Source organism: Marmota flaviventris, chromosome 2, assembly GCF_047511675.1.
Source record: "Marmota flaviventris isolate mMarFla1 chromosome 2, mMarFla1.hap1, whole genome shotgun sequence".
NCBI lineage: Eukaryota > Metazoa > Chordata > Mammalia > Rodentia > Sciuridae > Marmota > Marmota flaviventris.
The window spans coordinates 114,612,173-114,626,157 of NC_092499.1; the positions used below are offsets into that span (position 1 = coordinate 114,612,173).

Genomic DNA, 13,985 nt, shown 5'->3' on the forward strand with positions numbered 1-13,985 from the left:
AAATATGTATCATCATAATATCACAATCAGAGACATCTAAAATCTCCACTAGGTGGTCCTAATCTGCACCAGATGGTCAGAGTTATCATTTGGAGCTCATCTCTTGCAAGGCAAGAGGAAAAGTAAAAAGCACTTTGAATTCTAGTTGCACGGTGACCATATCTGGGGACGTAGGCAATTTCTCTGGCTGCTTTTTTTAAAAGAGCTTTTAGCACACAGGCTGCTATCTGGACAGCAGCCTTTCTGGGACCTGTGGTCTGGAACACAGAGAAAGGATGAGGCTTTCTAGAGAACCAGCTGTGCCAGACCCTGAAGACTGCAGAGGGTGGGTGGCTCATTTTTCCAGCTTTCCATGACAGGGACAGGGGAAAGGTGGGGTTCTTTTCCTGTGGGAGATCTTTACTCCAGGCTCTTTGAGCTGGGAACCTCTGCACCTGATTATTCCAATATATCTTTATACATACGCTGGGGCAGAATTTAGCTCCATGCATAGGCATAGCAGTCTCCAGAATAAGCCCAGCACAGATTGAACTCATGCTGAGCCACCTGGACATGCTGCTTTGCCTCTCCGCGCTTCCCTTTAGAATGATGCTAGAGATGCCCTCCAAGCCAGGCTGTATGATGTATTAAAGTGAACAATACGTGGAAAGTTCTTAGCACAGTACACAGCTCAGACTAAGTGCCCAAACATTTTTGTTGAGAATTGATACTATGGTTACAAAGTGGCACTAAGTAGAGCCGGACATAGGGTGTTGGTAAGTTTTCCATGACCCCCGACCCCTTCACTGCACAGCAGTCTCTTTGAGGAAGGAAAAGTGAAAGACCCTGGATTGGATGGAAGACAGCCAACATCCTTCCCTATAAAACCCTTGCTCCACCCCTGCTCCAGGCCTTCTGGTTGAAATTTCTCTGGACCAAGCAAGGCATCAGCCAGCACGGGGCTTGCTGAGGGGCTGTGGCTGTGAGCAGGTCTTCAGAAAAGTCAGGGAGGAGGAGCTGGAGTGTGGCTGCAGCCTGTGGTCTGGAAGACAGGGAAAGAATGAGGCTGACTGAAGAACCAGCTGGGCCAGACCCTGAAGGCTGCAGAGGGTGAGTGGCTCATTTGTCCAGCTTTCCATGACAGGGGCAGGGAAAAGGTGGGGTTCTTTTCCTTGTGGGAAACATAGAAAGGATGGCTGGTCTGCTTTGGGCAAAAGTTAGGAGATCTGAGTTCTGCTCTTACCTTGTCACTCCCTGTCCCAGTCTCCTCTCACCTCTTCCCAGAGTTATCTGTTCATTCACATTCTGCTGGCTGGACACACTGATCTCATCTCTGAGAAGTGAGAGGTGCAATCCAGTCCCTGCCTCCCTGGGCCAGCATTTACGCCCAGCCTGTGTTCCAGAGTTCTCGCAGCTCTGTGGAGTGACTCACTGAGGGGTCCTGAGAGGCGAAGTTCTGCTCGACTCTCAAGGCAGTACTTTTCCAATTATGGGCCTCGACTACCCTGAATTGGTCACAAGCATCCAGAGTGCTGGTTAAATGTGCAGGTGCCCAGTTCACACTGGAGTTGGTGCGTCACACTGTTTATTTTCACAAGCTCCCCTGCTTCCAGCAGGCAGGTTATGCAATGTGGGAGCCACTGCTCTTCAGGAGGATGGTGTTTGGGGCTGTGGAGGGCTGTCTTGAAACTGCTGGAAGGTGACTGGATGTCAGAGGGAGATGTGATGGTCGTGGGACACATCACATGTGGGAAGTCATCACTTGTGAAACTCAAGGGCACAGGGGCACCTATGCTGACCTGGTGGCTACAGAAGTAGTGAGCTCCTATCAGGGAAAGTTTAGGCTGATTTTTTGCTCAGGAGGGGGAGCCGGTGGAGCTGGGGCTGACATAGTGGTTCTCTGCGGCTGGCGTGGAACTATCTAGGAAGCTCAGAGAAGCCAAATCTTAAAATAGACTTATGTTGAGGCCCTGGGAGATGAGAAGCTCTGATTGGAAGTTCCCTTCTATTTTTACAAATTTGTTTCTGTGATGGCCCAACAGATTTAATAATAACAATACCTACTGCATTTGGGTACCCCAAAGCTTAAAGGGACAACGGGCTAGGGACCGATATGTGGAGGAATGAAGTGCCTGGCAATCTGGAGACCTGTGTTCCTGCCTTGGAGGATGCAGAAGCTTCCCTGTCTTTGTGGGAGGCTGGCGTGGGCATTGACACAGCCCCTGCCACTTCTAGCTGCACTTTTCTGAAGTCCCCACCTCTCTTCCTGCTCCAGAGTGAGGTGGGCCCTAGGGGTTTTGAACTGGCCTTTGGAAGAGGCTGCCTGGAGAACCCTCTTCTTGGTGCACAGTCCCAGTGGCTCACTAGAACCATGTGTTTACAGATGAGGAGGCAGCAAGCACCTGGTTAGGTGGTCTGTACAGAGAACTTGAGGGGCCCAGAGCTTGGGACCTAGTCACAGCTCCACCCTGAATCACTTCAGGGTCCCTGGGAGGAAATCTCTCTGTGTCCATTCTGGGAAATAGGAATCTATACTAGACTTGCTGATTTGGAAGGTGGAGTTAGGCATACATTATTTATATACACCCACATACATGCATACACACACACAATAAAATATACATTTATTGTATATACACACAAATATACACATGCATATATAAACACACACATATATACACACACATAAACATACACAATAGACTAAAGCATATGTATGTGTGCACATATATATGCTTTAGTGTACTGTGTATGTATATGTGTGTATATACGTGTGTTTATATATAAACATATACTCATATACATACCACACATATATAACATATAATGCATTGTTTCAAATTTTTTTTGGTTGTCAATGGACATTTATTTTATTTATTTATAAGTGGTGCTGAGAATCAAACCCATTGCCTTACACATTCTAGGCAAGTGCTCTAACACTGAGCCACAATCCCAGCCCTCCAACACATGTTTATAAAGAGATCAAATCGAGAGAAACAGAAAAGTCAGATAACTTGCACAGTTGCCGAGCAAGCAAGGGTAGCTCACAAGCCCTCTCTGAAGGTTTGGGAGTTCTCTCTGAGGGTTAAACCAGCAGCTCTGGTGTTATCATTGGAATGCACCCTTCTGAGCCCCAGCGCTCAGCACCTCTCAGGGTCTGCTGCTCAGGGGCTTGCCCTTCAGCTCCTGGGGGTTGGGCCTGACCTGGACACCTGCTCTTGGAGGTGCCTGAGTGCTCAGGAGTAGGAATGTCAGGGAAAGAGTGGTAAACAGAAGATAGGGGCAGAGGAAGCCAAGAAGGAGTGAAGCCCCAGGATGCTGAGGGTCACACGGAATGGGTAGGCAGCAGGGCTCGAAGGCAGGCTGGGGACCCTGGCACCACTTGGCAGGCAGCAGAGGAAGCTGGTAAGGGTGGAGTGAGCTGGAGAGTGTCGCTCCATTGGGGATTACAGTTATGCTGGGACACAAGCTAGGCAGAGGCTATTACTCTTCCCCTCCCCCTCCTAGCAATCCCCCCACCAGAACCCCACGGGACCTCTTGTATTGCCAAGAGCCCTGTGACTGTGTCACGGAAAGGGGTGTCCTAATTTCCTCACTAAACTCTGATCAGAGGGCATGGGGGGAGATGGTCAATGCTGTGTGGCTGCATAGACTGCACCCTGGGCCTGCAGTCCTGGCTGAGCCAGGCTCATTCTAGAAGTGTTGGAGCAGGACCAGAGGCTCTGGGGCATACCAGGATGAAAGAACAGACTTGAATTTGAGCTCTGTCTCTGTGTCTAACCTGCTGAATACATTTAACTAAGAAACTTAATTGCTCTGAGTCCATTTCCTCTCTGCAAAGTGCCATGGCCCACCAGAGATCCAATGAAGCAGGAGTGGTAGGAAGGATGGGAAAGCAGAGAAGAGCTGTGTGAAGGTGAGGTGGAAAAGCCATCATCATCTGGAGTGATCCCTATCATGGGGTCCGTCCCACGGGAGCCCTGTCTTTTCACAGCCTATAGAGATGCAAGCCTTGGCCAGCCCCCATAGTGGGGAGGCAGGGCTGGAGGCTTGGGGAGGAAAAGGCCTGGCTGCGGAGGTTCCGACCCGCAGTCAAAGCTGAACGTACTGCAGGCGAGGCCCAGAGCCTGAGTTAGAGCGCAGCAGAGGTCCTGGCACCACCATGAGGCCTCTGGAGCCCAGGGCCACCCCAAACCCATAAGTTTGTCTCCTTTGTCTCCCAGCACAAGTGCAGAGGAGGATGCCAAGTGGCTTCAGTGGGTGACACAGCAGTTCAAGAACATTGCCGGAAAAGACAGGGAGATCAACCTACAAGAATTCAAAAGAGCACTGAATGTGAAAGAGGCAAGTGACCACCCGAAGCAGGGGCCCTGCATTTATATTTTATAGAGGAAGAGCAGCTGGTTCTCAAGACAGAGGCCTTACAGGAGAGCCAGGGAGTTCCCCAGGCCCCACAGCTAAGAAGGGCTGGCAAGGGGTTGCTGGTGCCCTCCCATCCCTCTGAGTAGCCATGGCCTTCTGGGGTTTTCCAACAACACAGGAGCTGGGTGCGGTGGTTCATGCCAATAATCTCAGTGACTCAGGACGCTGAGGCAGGAGGATCAGCAATTTAGTGAGACCCTGTCTCAAAATAAAAACAAAAAAGAATTGGGGATGTGCCCCAGGATTCAATCCCCAGTACAAAAAACAAAGAAATCAAAGGAGGAAGAAGAAAAGAAATCCCACAAAGTAGGAAGTCAGCAGAAATATTGAGAGATAGTACAGCCTCTCAGTTCCCTCTAGCCTTGAGGGTAAAGCTGATGCTCTCACTTCAGCCTCTTTCCAGGGAAAAGTTTTTGAACCGCAGCAGGCCTCCCTGCCAAGAAAACAGTGCACTTATCAGCAGAAAAGAGAGCCAACTATCCTCTGAGCTGACATGGGATGGTGGCCCTGTCCTTGGCAGGGGTTGGCCAGTGAGCATTTGAGTGCCCCAGGTGGATCAGAAAGCACTGCTTGGAAAACTAAAGTCGCAAGTCCTAACACAGAAAACACAGGGAAGGAACAATTGGCCCACTCAGTCTAATGATTCAGTTCCTTCAAAACAGGAGGCCGTGAACACCTCAAGGTAAAGGTCACTCGTGGTGATAGAAAGATAAAGGCACTACCCTAGGAACCCAGGAGAAAAGGAAGGAAGCCCAGGCAGACAAGCTCCTCCCTCCCCCAGGGAGGCCTCTCAGGACTCCAAGCCCCACCCACCTTAATTCCTGTGTGTGTCTCCAGCATCTTCTGCCAGGCCTGGAAAGCAGGGGCTGCACAGTACGCGACTGTTGATAACTGAGTCAGCTCTTAAGAACAAGCCATAAGTGTAGGCTGCAGAGAGCCTTAAGAACCAGAAAAGCACAATGTCGATTGGATCTACTGTATAAGTCCCTGTCAAGTTCATTTACCCCTTGGACACCCAAAAGGGGAGGAGACAAATTCTGGAAGGAACCCGCCCTTTTCCCAGGTTGGGTAAGGGGCCACCCAGAGATCTAGACTGCAAGGCCGATAGGGGCTCTGGCATGCAGGTCTGCAGCCACACGGGTCTCCCACCCTTCCCCCCCACAGTCCTTCTTTGCAGAGCGGTTCTTTACCCTGTTTGACTCGGACGGAAATGGCACCATCACCCTGGAGGAGCTGCAGGAGGCGCTCACCCTGCTCACCCGCGGCAACCCCATGGACAAACTCAAATTCCTCTTCCAGGTGTACGACGTGGATGGTGAGGGCTCTTCCTGGGCACGGGCTGGGTGGGGAGGACGGGGCCCTTGGAAGAAGCCAGCCGTCTCAATGCTAAGTTCCATGAGGCTCTACAGACCCAGCCTGGGCCTGAGCCTGGGTCCTCAGAAGAGGCTGGCTTCCTTGTCCCTCCTGAAGTCCCCCATCTCTGCCCCTCTGGGGCAGGAAACACATGCCTTTGATTCAACTTACCCAGAAGCTGGTGGTTTCCTTCTGTTCTTTTCTTTGGTTGAAAAAAGAAATCACTTTGTTGCTTTTTTCTTATCATCACAATGATAGAAGCTCACCATGAACATGTCTGATAACTCAAAATGGTGTAAAGAAAGCTAACACTTCCCATAACATTTTACCAAACTTCTTTCTATGGTCACACACACCCCACACACCTTTTTTAAAAATGGGACCATGCTAGTTTATTTTTCATTAAACAATATCAATATTTTTCATGTAAGAATACATTGCTTTACAACATCATTTTTATCATAGTGAAATATACATAACATAAAATTTACCATTATAACCATTTTAAGGGTAAAGTTCACTGGCATTAAGTGCATTCAGAACTTTCCATCTTCCCAAATTGAAACTCTGTACTGTTAAACACTAATTCCCCATTCCTCTCCCCGCCTCCTTCTACTTTCTGTCTCTGAGAATTTGACGGATCTAGATATCTCATGTAAGTGGGATTATACAATATTTGTCCTTTTGTGTCTTGCTTGTTTCATTTAATATGATGTCTTCAAGTTTCACCAATGTTGTATTATGTGACAGGATTTCATTCCTTTTTAAGTCTGAATAATATTACACACACATACACACACACTAACACACAAACACACCACATTTTTTGTTTATTCATACATCTGTCAACAGACCCTTATATTGTTTCTGTCATTTGGTAACTGTGAATAATGCTGCTATGGACATTAATATACAAATACGTTTGTGTCCCTCTTTTCAATTCTTTTGGGTACATACTCAGAAGTGGAATTGATAGATCACATCATAATCCTGCGTCTAATTTTTCAAGGAACTGCCTTGTTTTCTACAAAGGGTGCAGAGTTTTATGTTCCTTCAGCAATGGACAATTGTTCCAAGTTCTCTACTTCCTTTCTAATACTGTTACTTGTTACTTGTGGGAACTCACAGGGGTTCTTGCACTGTTTTTGAGTGCGGCTTCATGGTTCCCACATATGCTGTGTAGCCTAGCTTAGTGGTTAAGGGCTCAGACTCTGAAGCTGGGCTACCTAGGTTCCAATATCAGTTTCATCTCTGAATTTTAGCATGTTACTTATTGAGGTATTTTGTTTATCTCATTTTTTTAAACTATTAAATGGGGATAATGATAATGATAATAGTATATACCCAGGTTGAGAGGAGGAATAAATTAGTTAATTTATGTAAACTCAGAACAGTGTTTAAACACAGGATAATTAAAGGGATCAGCTATTAAACTGTTACTATCAGTTTAAGTTCTGTTTACTTAAACCCCTTTACCTAAATGGAGAATTACAGCCTACCGCCCTTCCTCTTTGGCATTATAAACAAAATTTCAACGAACATCCTGATTTGTACATCTTTGGCGATTTATTCGATTATTTCCTTAGTATAAATTCCTAGGAAGGCTTATATTACGTGTTCAGGCAGGAGATTTCAAAATTATTTTTAAATATTAAGAACAACGAAAGATAAATACAGCGACCTAGGAAGCCCAGCCCAGCAGCTTCCTGGTAGGGGCATGGCCTCCGCTCACCCCGCCCAGGCTCGACTGCTAGGGAGGGAGACCAATCTTCTCAGCACAGGGGACAGCCAAAGCCCCTTCTTCGGTCGCTGGCACCCCTGTAAATAAATAAGCTCCCTGCTCTGCAACATGAACCTTCCCCAGCTTACACATCTAAACTTTCGGGGCCAGAGCCAGCCACTTGGAGTGCTAGCTTTTTCTGCAGAAGAGTGTGGACGCTGATTTATTCTGCTTTGATTTCTATGGCGGGTGGGCTGGGGGAGCAGTACTACCATTTGCTAATGTGAAGAATGAAAGGAGGAGCTGGAAGACAGGAGGGGCTCTGGTAGAGGCTGAGAGAAGAGTGTTCTATTCAGTGCCTCTTCCCATTTTTGCCTTTAATAAGTGCAAAGGCCATGGTTTGGAGTCTCAGTTCAATGAGCAATGGGGAGCCATCAAAAAGTGTTGAGCAGGGGAATGACAGGACTGGATTTGCATTCCAAAAATTTAAATGTCAATTCCGACACACTCAGGAAGCAGGCATGGTCAACAGCCCATACAACTGGGGAGCAGGTTCCAGGAATGAGGTCTAGCTAGATGGGGTCAGGTGGGAATGGGAATAGAGAAACCCCCAGAGTTGCTGACCATGCCTACTTCCTGAGCATCTTCCCCAGCCCCCTTCCCAGTCTCCCAGGGCCCCTCATCACTAGCTGTTCCTAAATACCAAATTTTGCTCACACCTGGGGGGTCATCAATGACCTGATAAGGAGGGGTCGGTCTGTAACTGGAGGAAGAAGAAATGTATACCTTGCCTTGGGGGACTGTTACAGGGACAAAGGAGGCAAGGCAACGAAGATAGCAGGAAACAGTTTTATTTGGCTGCAGCCAGGTTCAGAGGGCACAGCTTTTGCTGTAATCAATTAATCCCCTGAACCCCGAGTTCAGGGAGTTTCAGAGTTTTATACCCAGCATGTAAGAGGAGGGGCTCAGAAGTTCACAGTCTGCAGAAGTTCACATAAAAGCAGCTTTTTCTTTCACTGTTTTGGTCAAATTAACCCTTCAAGGACAACACCTGAGAAGGGGAGAGCTTCTTCTCCCCTTTCTATTCTCTCCCTGCCAGCTGTTACCATGGAGCCCAGTTGGTAACTTCTCTTAAAAATGTAGACATCTCTGTGAATCCCAGATCAAGGCCAGAGCCTTGTTTGCACATTTCTTCAAAGTACTATACTGGATATGTTTGTGAAAAACTAGTAAGGTGGTATCCAGCACCTGGAGGGCTGGTATCTTCTTGGCTAGTGGCCAAGAAAACAGGGTTATACAAAAATAGGAAGTTTATCTACATTGAACTCTTCTGCAGAGACTCTTTTGCTGACAGTCCTAAAATCAGTCTGGGTGAAAATTTCTTTTCAGTGGAGAAAGGGGGTGCCACTTCAGGACAAAGGTGGGAGAAAGAAAGCTGGTGGTTTTGTGGTCAGAAAGTGGTATGTTAGACTCTACATTGTAATGTGATTGTGGGCTTTGACTTGGGCCCAAATAATGATCACAATACGAATAAGAATTTCCATGTAAACTGAGCGACCAAGCATGGTGGCACACTCCTATAATCCCAGCAGATTGGGAGGCTGAGTTCAAAGCCGGTCTCAGCAAAAGTGAGGTGAGACCATGTCTCTGAATTACAAAATAGGGTTTGAAATGTGGCTCAGGGGTCAAATGCCCCTGGGTTCAATCCCCGGTAACCCCTCCCCTCTGCAAAAAAAAAAAAAATTCCCATGTATATGCAATTTCTTTCAGACACTGTATTAGATGTTTCACAATTGTCCATTATCCTTGAACCAAATCTGGAGGGAGAAATTATTATCCCCATTTGATAGATGGGCAAAGAGAGAGTCTATACTCTAAAGATTTAGAGCCACCATAACACAGCAAGGGGCAGAAGCAGGATGCTACCGTGGCTGTGTCTACATCTAAAGCAGTGCAAGCAAACATTCATCCCAGTCCTGTCCTGCTGCTTAGGAAGAATGAACATTTTAAAAAAATGGAACATAATTAGAGAAAAAATGTTCCAAATCTTATTTTAGGTGTTTTGACTTCTTTTACCCATTACTATTTATTTATTTAAAGTATTGGGGATTGAACCCAGGGCACTCTACCACTGAGCTATATCTCCAGCCCTTTTACTTTTTATTTGGAGACAGTATCTCACTAAATTGATCAGGCTTTGATCTTTCGAACTTCCTACCTCAGTTTCTAAAGTAACTGGAATTACAGGTGTGTGCCAGTGCACTGGGCTGTCCATCACACTTTTAGCCACCCATGTCTACATAAGGCCACATGGCTGGGCTGGAGTGCCCAGCTGTGGCCTCTCCACAACATGATAAACATTCTGCTGTAAGTTGGCGAGCAACAGGGCCCTTCTCCTCAACACCACCCCATATTCGGTTGGCCTCATGGATAATGAAGTCTGAGTGCACAGCTACTTATAGATTAAGCAAGTACTTTTTCTAGGCAGATCATCATGGAAGTTGAAGGATACTTAGCGAGGATACCACTGATTCTGGAGAAAGCCATCCACTGAGGTCAAAGATTCTCCAGACTTGAGGAGGCCCTCATTTCTGTTGAGCTAGGCAGTAGGGAGCCATGGAAGGTTTCTGAGCTGCACGGAGGTGACATTTGGTCCTTTGCTTTGTCTTTGCGCCTAAAGGGAAATGGTTGGCAGAAAACTGAAGGTGGGTGACGAGAAAACATCCCTTACCCAATACAATGTGAGTGCAGGGCTTCTGCAGGGCTGCCACAGCTCCGCCCTCTCCCCCCTCTCTCCGTCCTCACCCGGGACAGGCAGCGGCTCCATCGACCCCGACGAGCTGCGCACTGTGCTACGGTCGTGCCTGCGCGAGAGCGCCATCTCGCTGCCGGAGGAGAAGCTGGACCAGCTGACGCTGGCGCTCTTCCAATCGGCGGACAAGGACTGCAGCGGTGCCATCACCTTCGACGAGCTCCGTGACGAGCTGCAGCAGTTCCCCGGCGTCATGGAGAACCTGACCATCAGGTACGCTGCGGGGCTCGGGCGCTGCCCGAGTCGGGGCTAGACCCAGGTCCCGAGCGGGGCGGGCGCCTTCCCAGCGTAGTCCCCATGTGTCCTTTTTCCAGGGAATAAAGATCTGGCCCGAGAGCAGCTATTGTTTTGCCTCCGTTTTTTCTGCACGGTCTGTTCAGAATCAATTCACAGTATTAAGCACCTACTACGTGCAGGGGGCACTTTCACATGCAATAATGCATTTTATAACAATGCCTATTTTTTCAAAGGAATTGAAATTACTTCTGAATAACTTGCCTAGGATCACACAAATAATTAGCAACAAATATTGGCTGAACAGCCACCACACATCAAGCTCCATTCAAAATAAGGGCAGTGCTTGGCAGGGACTGAGTTCTCAACTCTGCTGGGAGACATTTTGGAGACATGCAATTCATATCAATATACAAATAAAGTAGAAAAGTACACAATTAGTAAATCCTGTGGAGAAAATAAGAGTGGAGGCTGACCGCAGACCCAAGTTTGTCTGAAAAGTGCCAATCTTGCAATCCATTCTTTTTGTGTCTTAACTTTCTTATGGGTTACTTACCAAAGTGTATCTCAGATTCTTCTCTCCTTTTTGGTTGCCATTTTTTTTAATGGGAGAAGTAAATAGAGATAATAATAATAATAAAAAATAGCTGTGGTTGTGACATCCAACACACCAGAGTTCCATTCCATTTCCACCTAACTGTGTGACAGTGACCAAGTCTCGACCTCTCTGTTTCCTAGCGTGGAAGGAAGCTGGCTTACTTGCACAGCTCCAAAGAGTTGGTGGGCCACAGCAGGTGGGGGTCTCTAGGTGACCCTCACAGCCCACACAGATTCTTCCCCTCTCCTGCCCCACTGCATCCCTCTGAGCAGAGTCCCCTGTCTTGCAGTGCTGCCTGCTGGCTCACACCACCTGCCAACCGTCGTCCTCTGCACAGGCCACGCCCACTGACAGCTGCCTACTGGCACAACCACCGCAACCAGCTGCTCTGCCTGGCCACCTACACTGGCCTCCAAGTGCTGCTCTTTGTGCTGGCGGCCAATGCACACCGGGCCCTTGGTGCCAGCATCATGGTGGCCAAAGGCTGTGGCCAGTGCCTCAACTTCAACTGCAGCTTCATTGCGGTAGGGCTACACTGGCATGTTGCAGGGAAGCAGGTCGGGGGAGAATGTGGGTTCTCACATACAGACACCTAGAAATAGCAGGGCAGGATGGCATCTTAGAAATCACCTGGGCCAGCACCCAGAGATGGAAGCTGAGGCCCAGAGAGGGACAGTGACTTGTCCACAGTTGCACAGCCAGTAAGGAATAACATAACTGGCAATTTAGTGCACTTCCTATGTATCAGGCATGGTGATGAATATATTTCATTTGGTCCTCACAACAACCCTATGGTAAAGCCTCTGCTGGGCTCCATTCAGAGAGAAAAAAACTTCAGGTCACCTCTAATTTAAGTCCCAATGTGATCCTCTGCACCATGGAATTGGTCTCCAAGCATTTTGTATCTCACATGCCTGCAATTAAAACAAAACTAACAAAAACCCCTCATATGCTTTACTATATGCATGAACTAGTCTCTTAGCTAATACAGCTATGGCACAATATCATTGTAAAGCCAGACTTTCCCTCCACCATCAGGGATGCACATCTCTATTCTAAACATGCTTCCTGGAATTATCAGCTTCTTGCCAGAGTGGGCTTTGTTTCAACCCCATAACCAGTTGACAGACTTCATGCCAGGAATGTGCGGCACATGGCTCATTCTCTTGATCTCTCACTCTTGCTTTGTTAATGCTACTTCCACTCTGCAGCTTCCCAGCAGTGAATCCTCCTAAGTTGCCTGCCCTTGGTGGGGGGCGTAGTTAGCTTCATTTAGTTAAAGCAGACACTGTAGTCTGTGGGTCCACATATCTAGGCACACATAAATCCACCAATCGCAATGATCAAGTGAGGAGCCTGCGCCAGCTGCCCTGCATTTTGGAAAGTGGGATCTTCCCCCAGGACACCTTGAGAACTGCACGTGCCAAGTGTCCATCTGACATCTGCACTAAAGAGGCACCTTGTCAATGCAGATGTTCAACGTTAATGAAAGTTTCTACGTTTCTCATTTTGTTTCGATAGAAAACAACACAATCAGACACTCTAGCGTTTTCTTCTCACCCTAATTCTGAAGACTCTCCTTTAGAGACCCCAGCTGTGGACCTCAGAGAGCACCAAAGGCTGGGGAGCAGCGGGGGTCTGTTCAGGAAGTCCAGGCAGCTCAGGGGGATGTAGGCACACCCTGCTGAGGAAAGGACAAGTGGGAGCTGCTGGGCAGGGCTCTTGCCACTCTACCCGCAGGTGCTGATGCTCAGGCGCTGCCTCACGTGGCTACGGGCCACGTGGTTGGCTCAGGTCCTGCCCCTGGACTACGTTATCCAGTTCCACCAGCTCATGGGTTACATGGTGGTGGGACTGTCCCTTGTGCACACTGTGGCCCACGTTGTAAACTTTGGTAAGTGGTCTAGGGGAGGGCTGGGGGGAACCTGGGCCTCACAAACCCCTGGATTACACAGCTCCAGCTCTGAACGTGGGTGCAGCCCCTGTGTGTCCTGCCTGCCTGCAGAGGGGAAGCAGAGGGGCCCAGGGTGGGCCAGCACTCTGAGCCAAAGTCCCTGCCTGGGCCAGTATTTGATGCAGAGGGTCCCAGAGGCAAGGCAGGTGCAAGAGTGGTCTTGTGCTTGTCTGCAGCACTCCTGGCTCAGTCCGGGGCCAGCCCCTTCCAGTTCTGGGAACTGCTGCTCACCACACGGCCTGGCATCGGCTGGGTGCATGGCTCAGCCTCCCCGACGGGCGTTGCACTGCTGCTGCTGCTGCTGCTCATGGTCATCTGCTCCAGCCCCTGCGTCCGCAGGAGCGGCCATTTCCAGGTGCCCCAGCCCTGACCCCTTTGCCTCTCCCCAAGCTGGGTTCCCACTTTCCTTTTTTTTTTTAAATTTAATTGATTTTATTTTTTAAATACACGACAGCGGAATGCATTACACTTCTTATTACACATATAGAGCACAATTTTTCATATCTTTGTATATAACCCACTTTCCTTTTTTGCTGTGTCCCCTCTGACTTGCTGCAGAGCTCAGGAAGCCCCAGGCTGGTCTGCGTGCTATTTGTGTGCCATCTGGGCTCTGCCGTCGGGCCCAGTTCACATGTGCCAGCTGAAGACGGCAGATTCTGCCTTTCTGTGACCTTACCCCTTTGCCCCAGTTGGTATAAGTCAGGCTCAGAGGGCACAGGGGGAAAGAAACTCAGGCTTGCCAGGGTCCAAATCCCCACTCCACCACTTTCTGCTCACTCAGCCTCTCTGAGCCTCAGTTTCCTCATCAATAAAATGAAGGTCTAATCCTTCACCTTTGACATTATTTTAGGAAGTTCGTGAGGTAGTATATGCAAAGCTTCTGGTCCTATACCTGGCACACAGTGCTCTGAAA

At 48.4% G+C, this 13,985-nt stretch overlaps 1 protein-coding gene across 1 annotated transcript in view; it reads left to right on the forward strand.

Moving 5' to 3' along the window:
• The first annotated feature begins 1,039 nt into the window (after positions 1–1,039).
• The window catches only part of Nox5 (NADPH oxidase 5), a 51,265-nt gene continuing 38,319 nt past the window's right edge, over positions 1,040–13,985 (forward strand). Inside the window, exons 1-7 of the mRNA XM_027926147.3 lie at positions 1,040–1,089; positions 4,203–4,323; positions 5,566–5,716; positions 10,289–10,499; positions 11,408–11,642; positions 12,859–13,012; positions 13,249–13,427. Of these exons, the coding sequence (XP_027781948.2) occupies positions 1,040–1,089; positions 4,203–4,323; positions 5,566–5,716; positions 10,289–10,499; positions 11,408–11,642; positions 12,859–13,012; positions 13,249–13,427 (1,101 nt within the window). The remainder of the gene's footprint in view (positions 1,090–4,202; positions 4,324–5,565; positions 5,717–10,288; positions 10,500–11,407; positions 11,643–12,858; positions 13,013–13,248; positions 13,428–13,985) is intronic.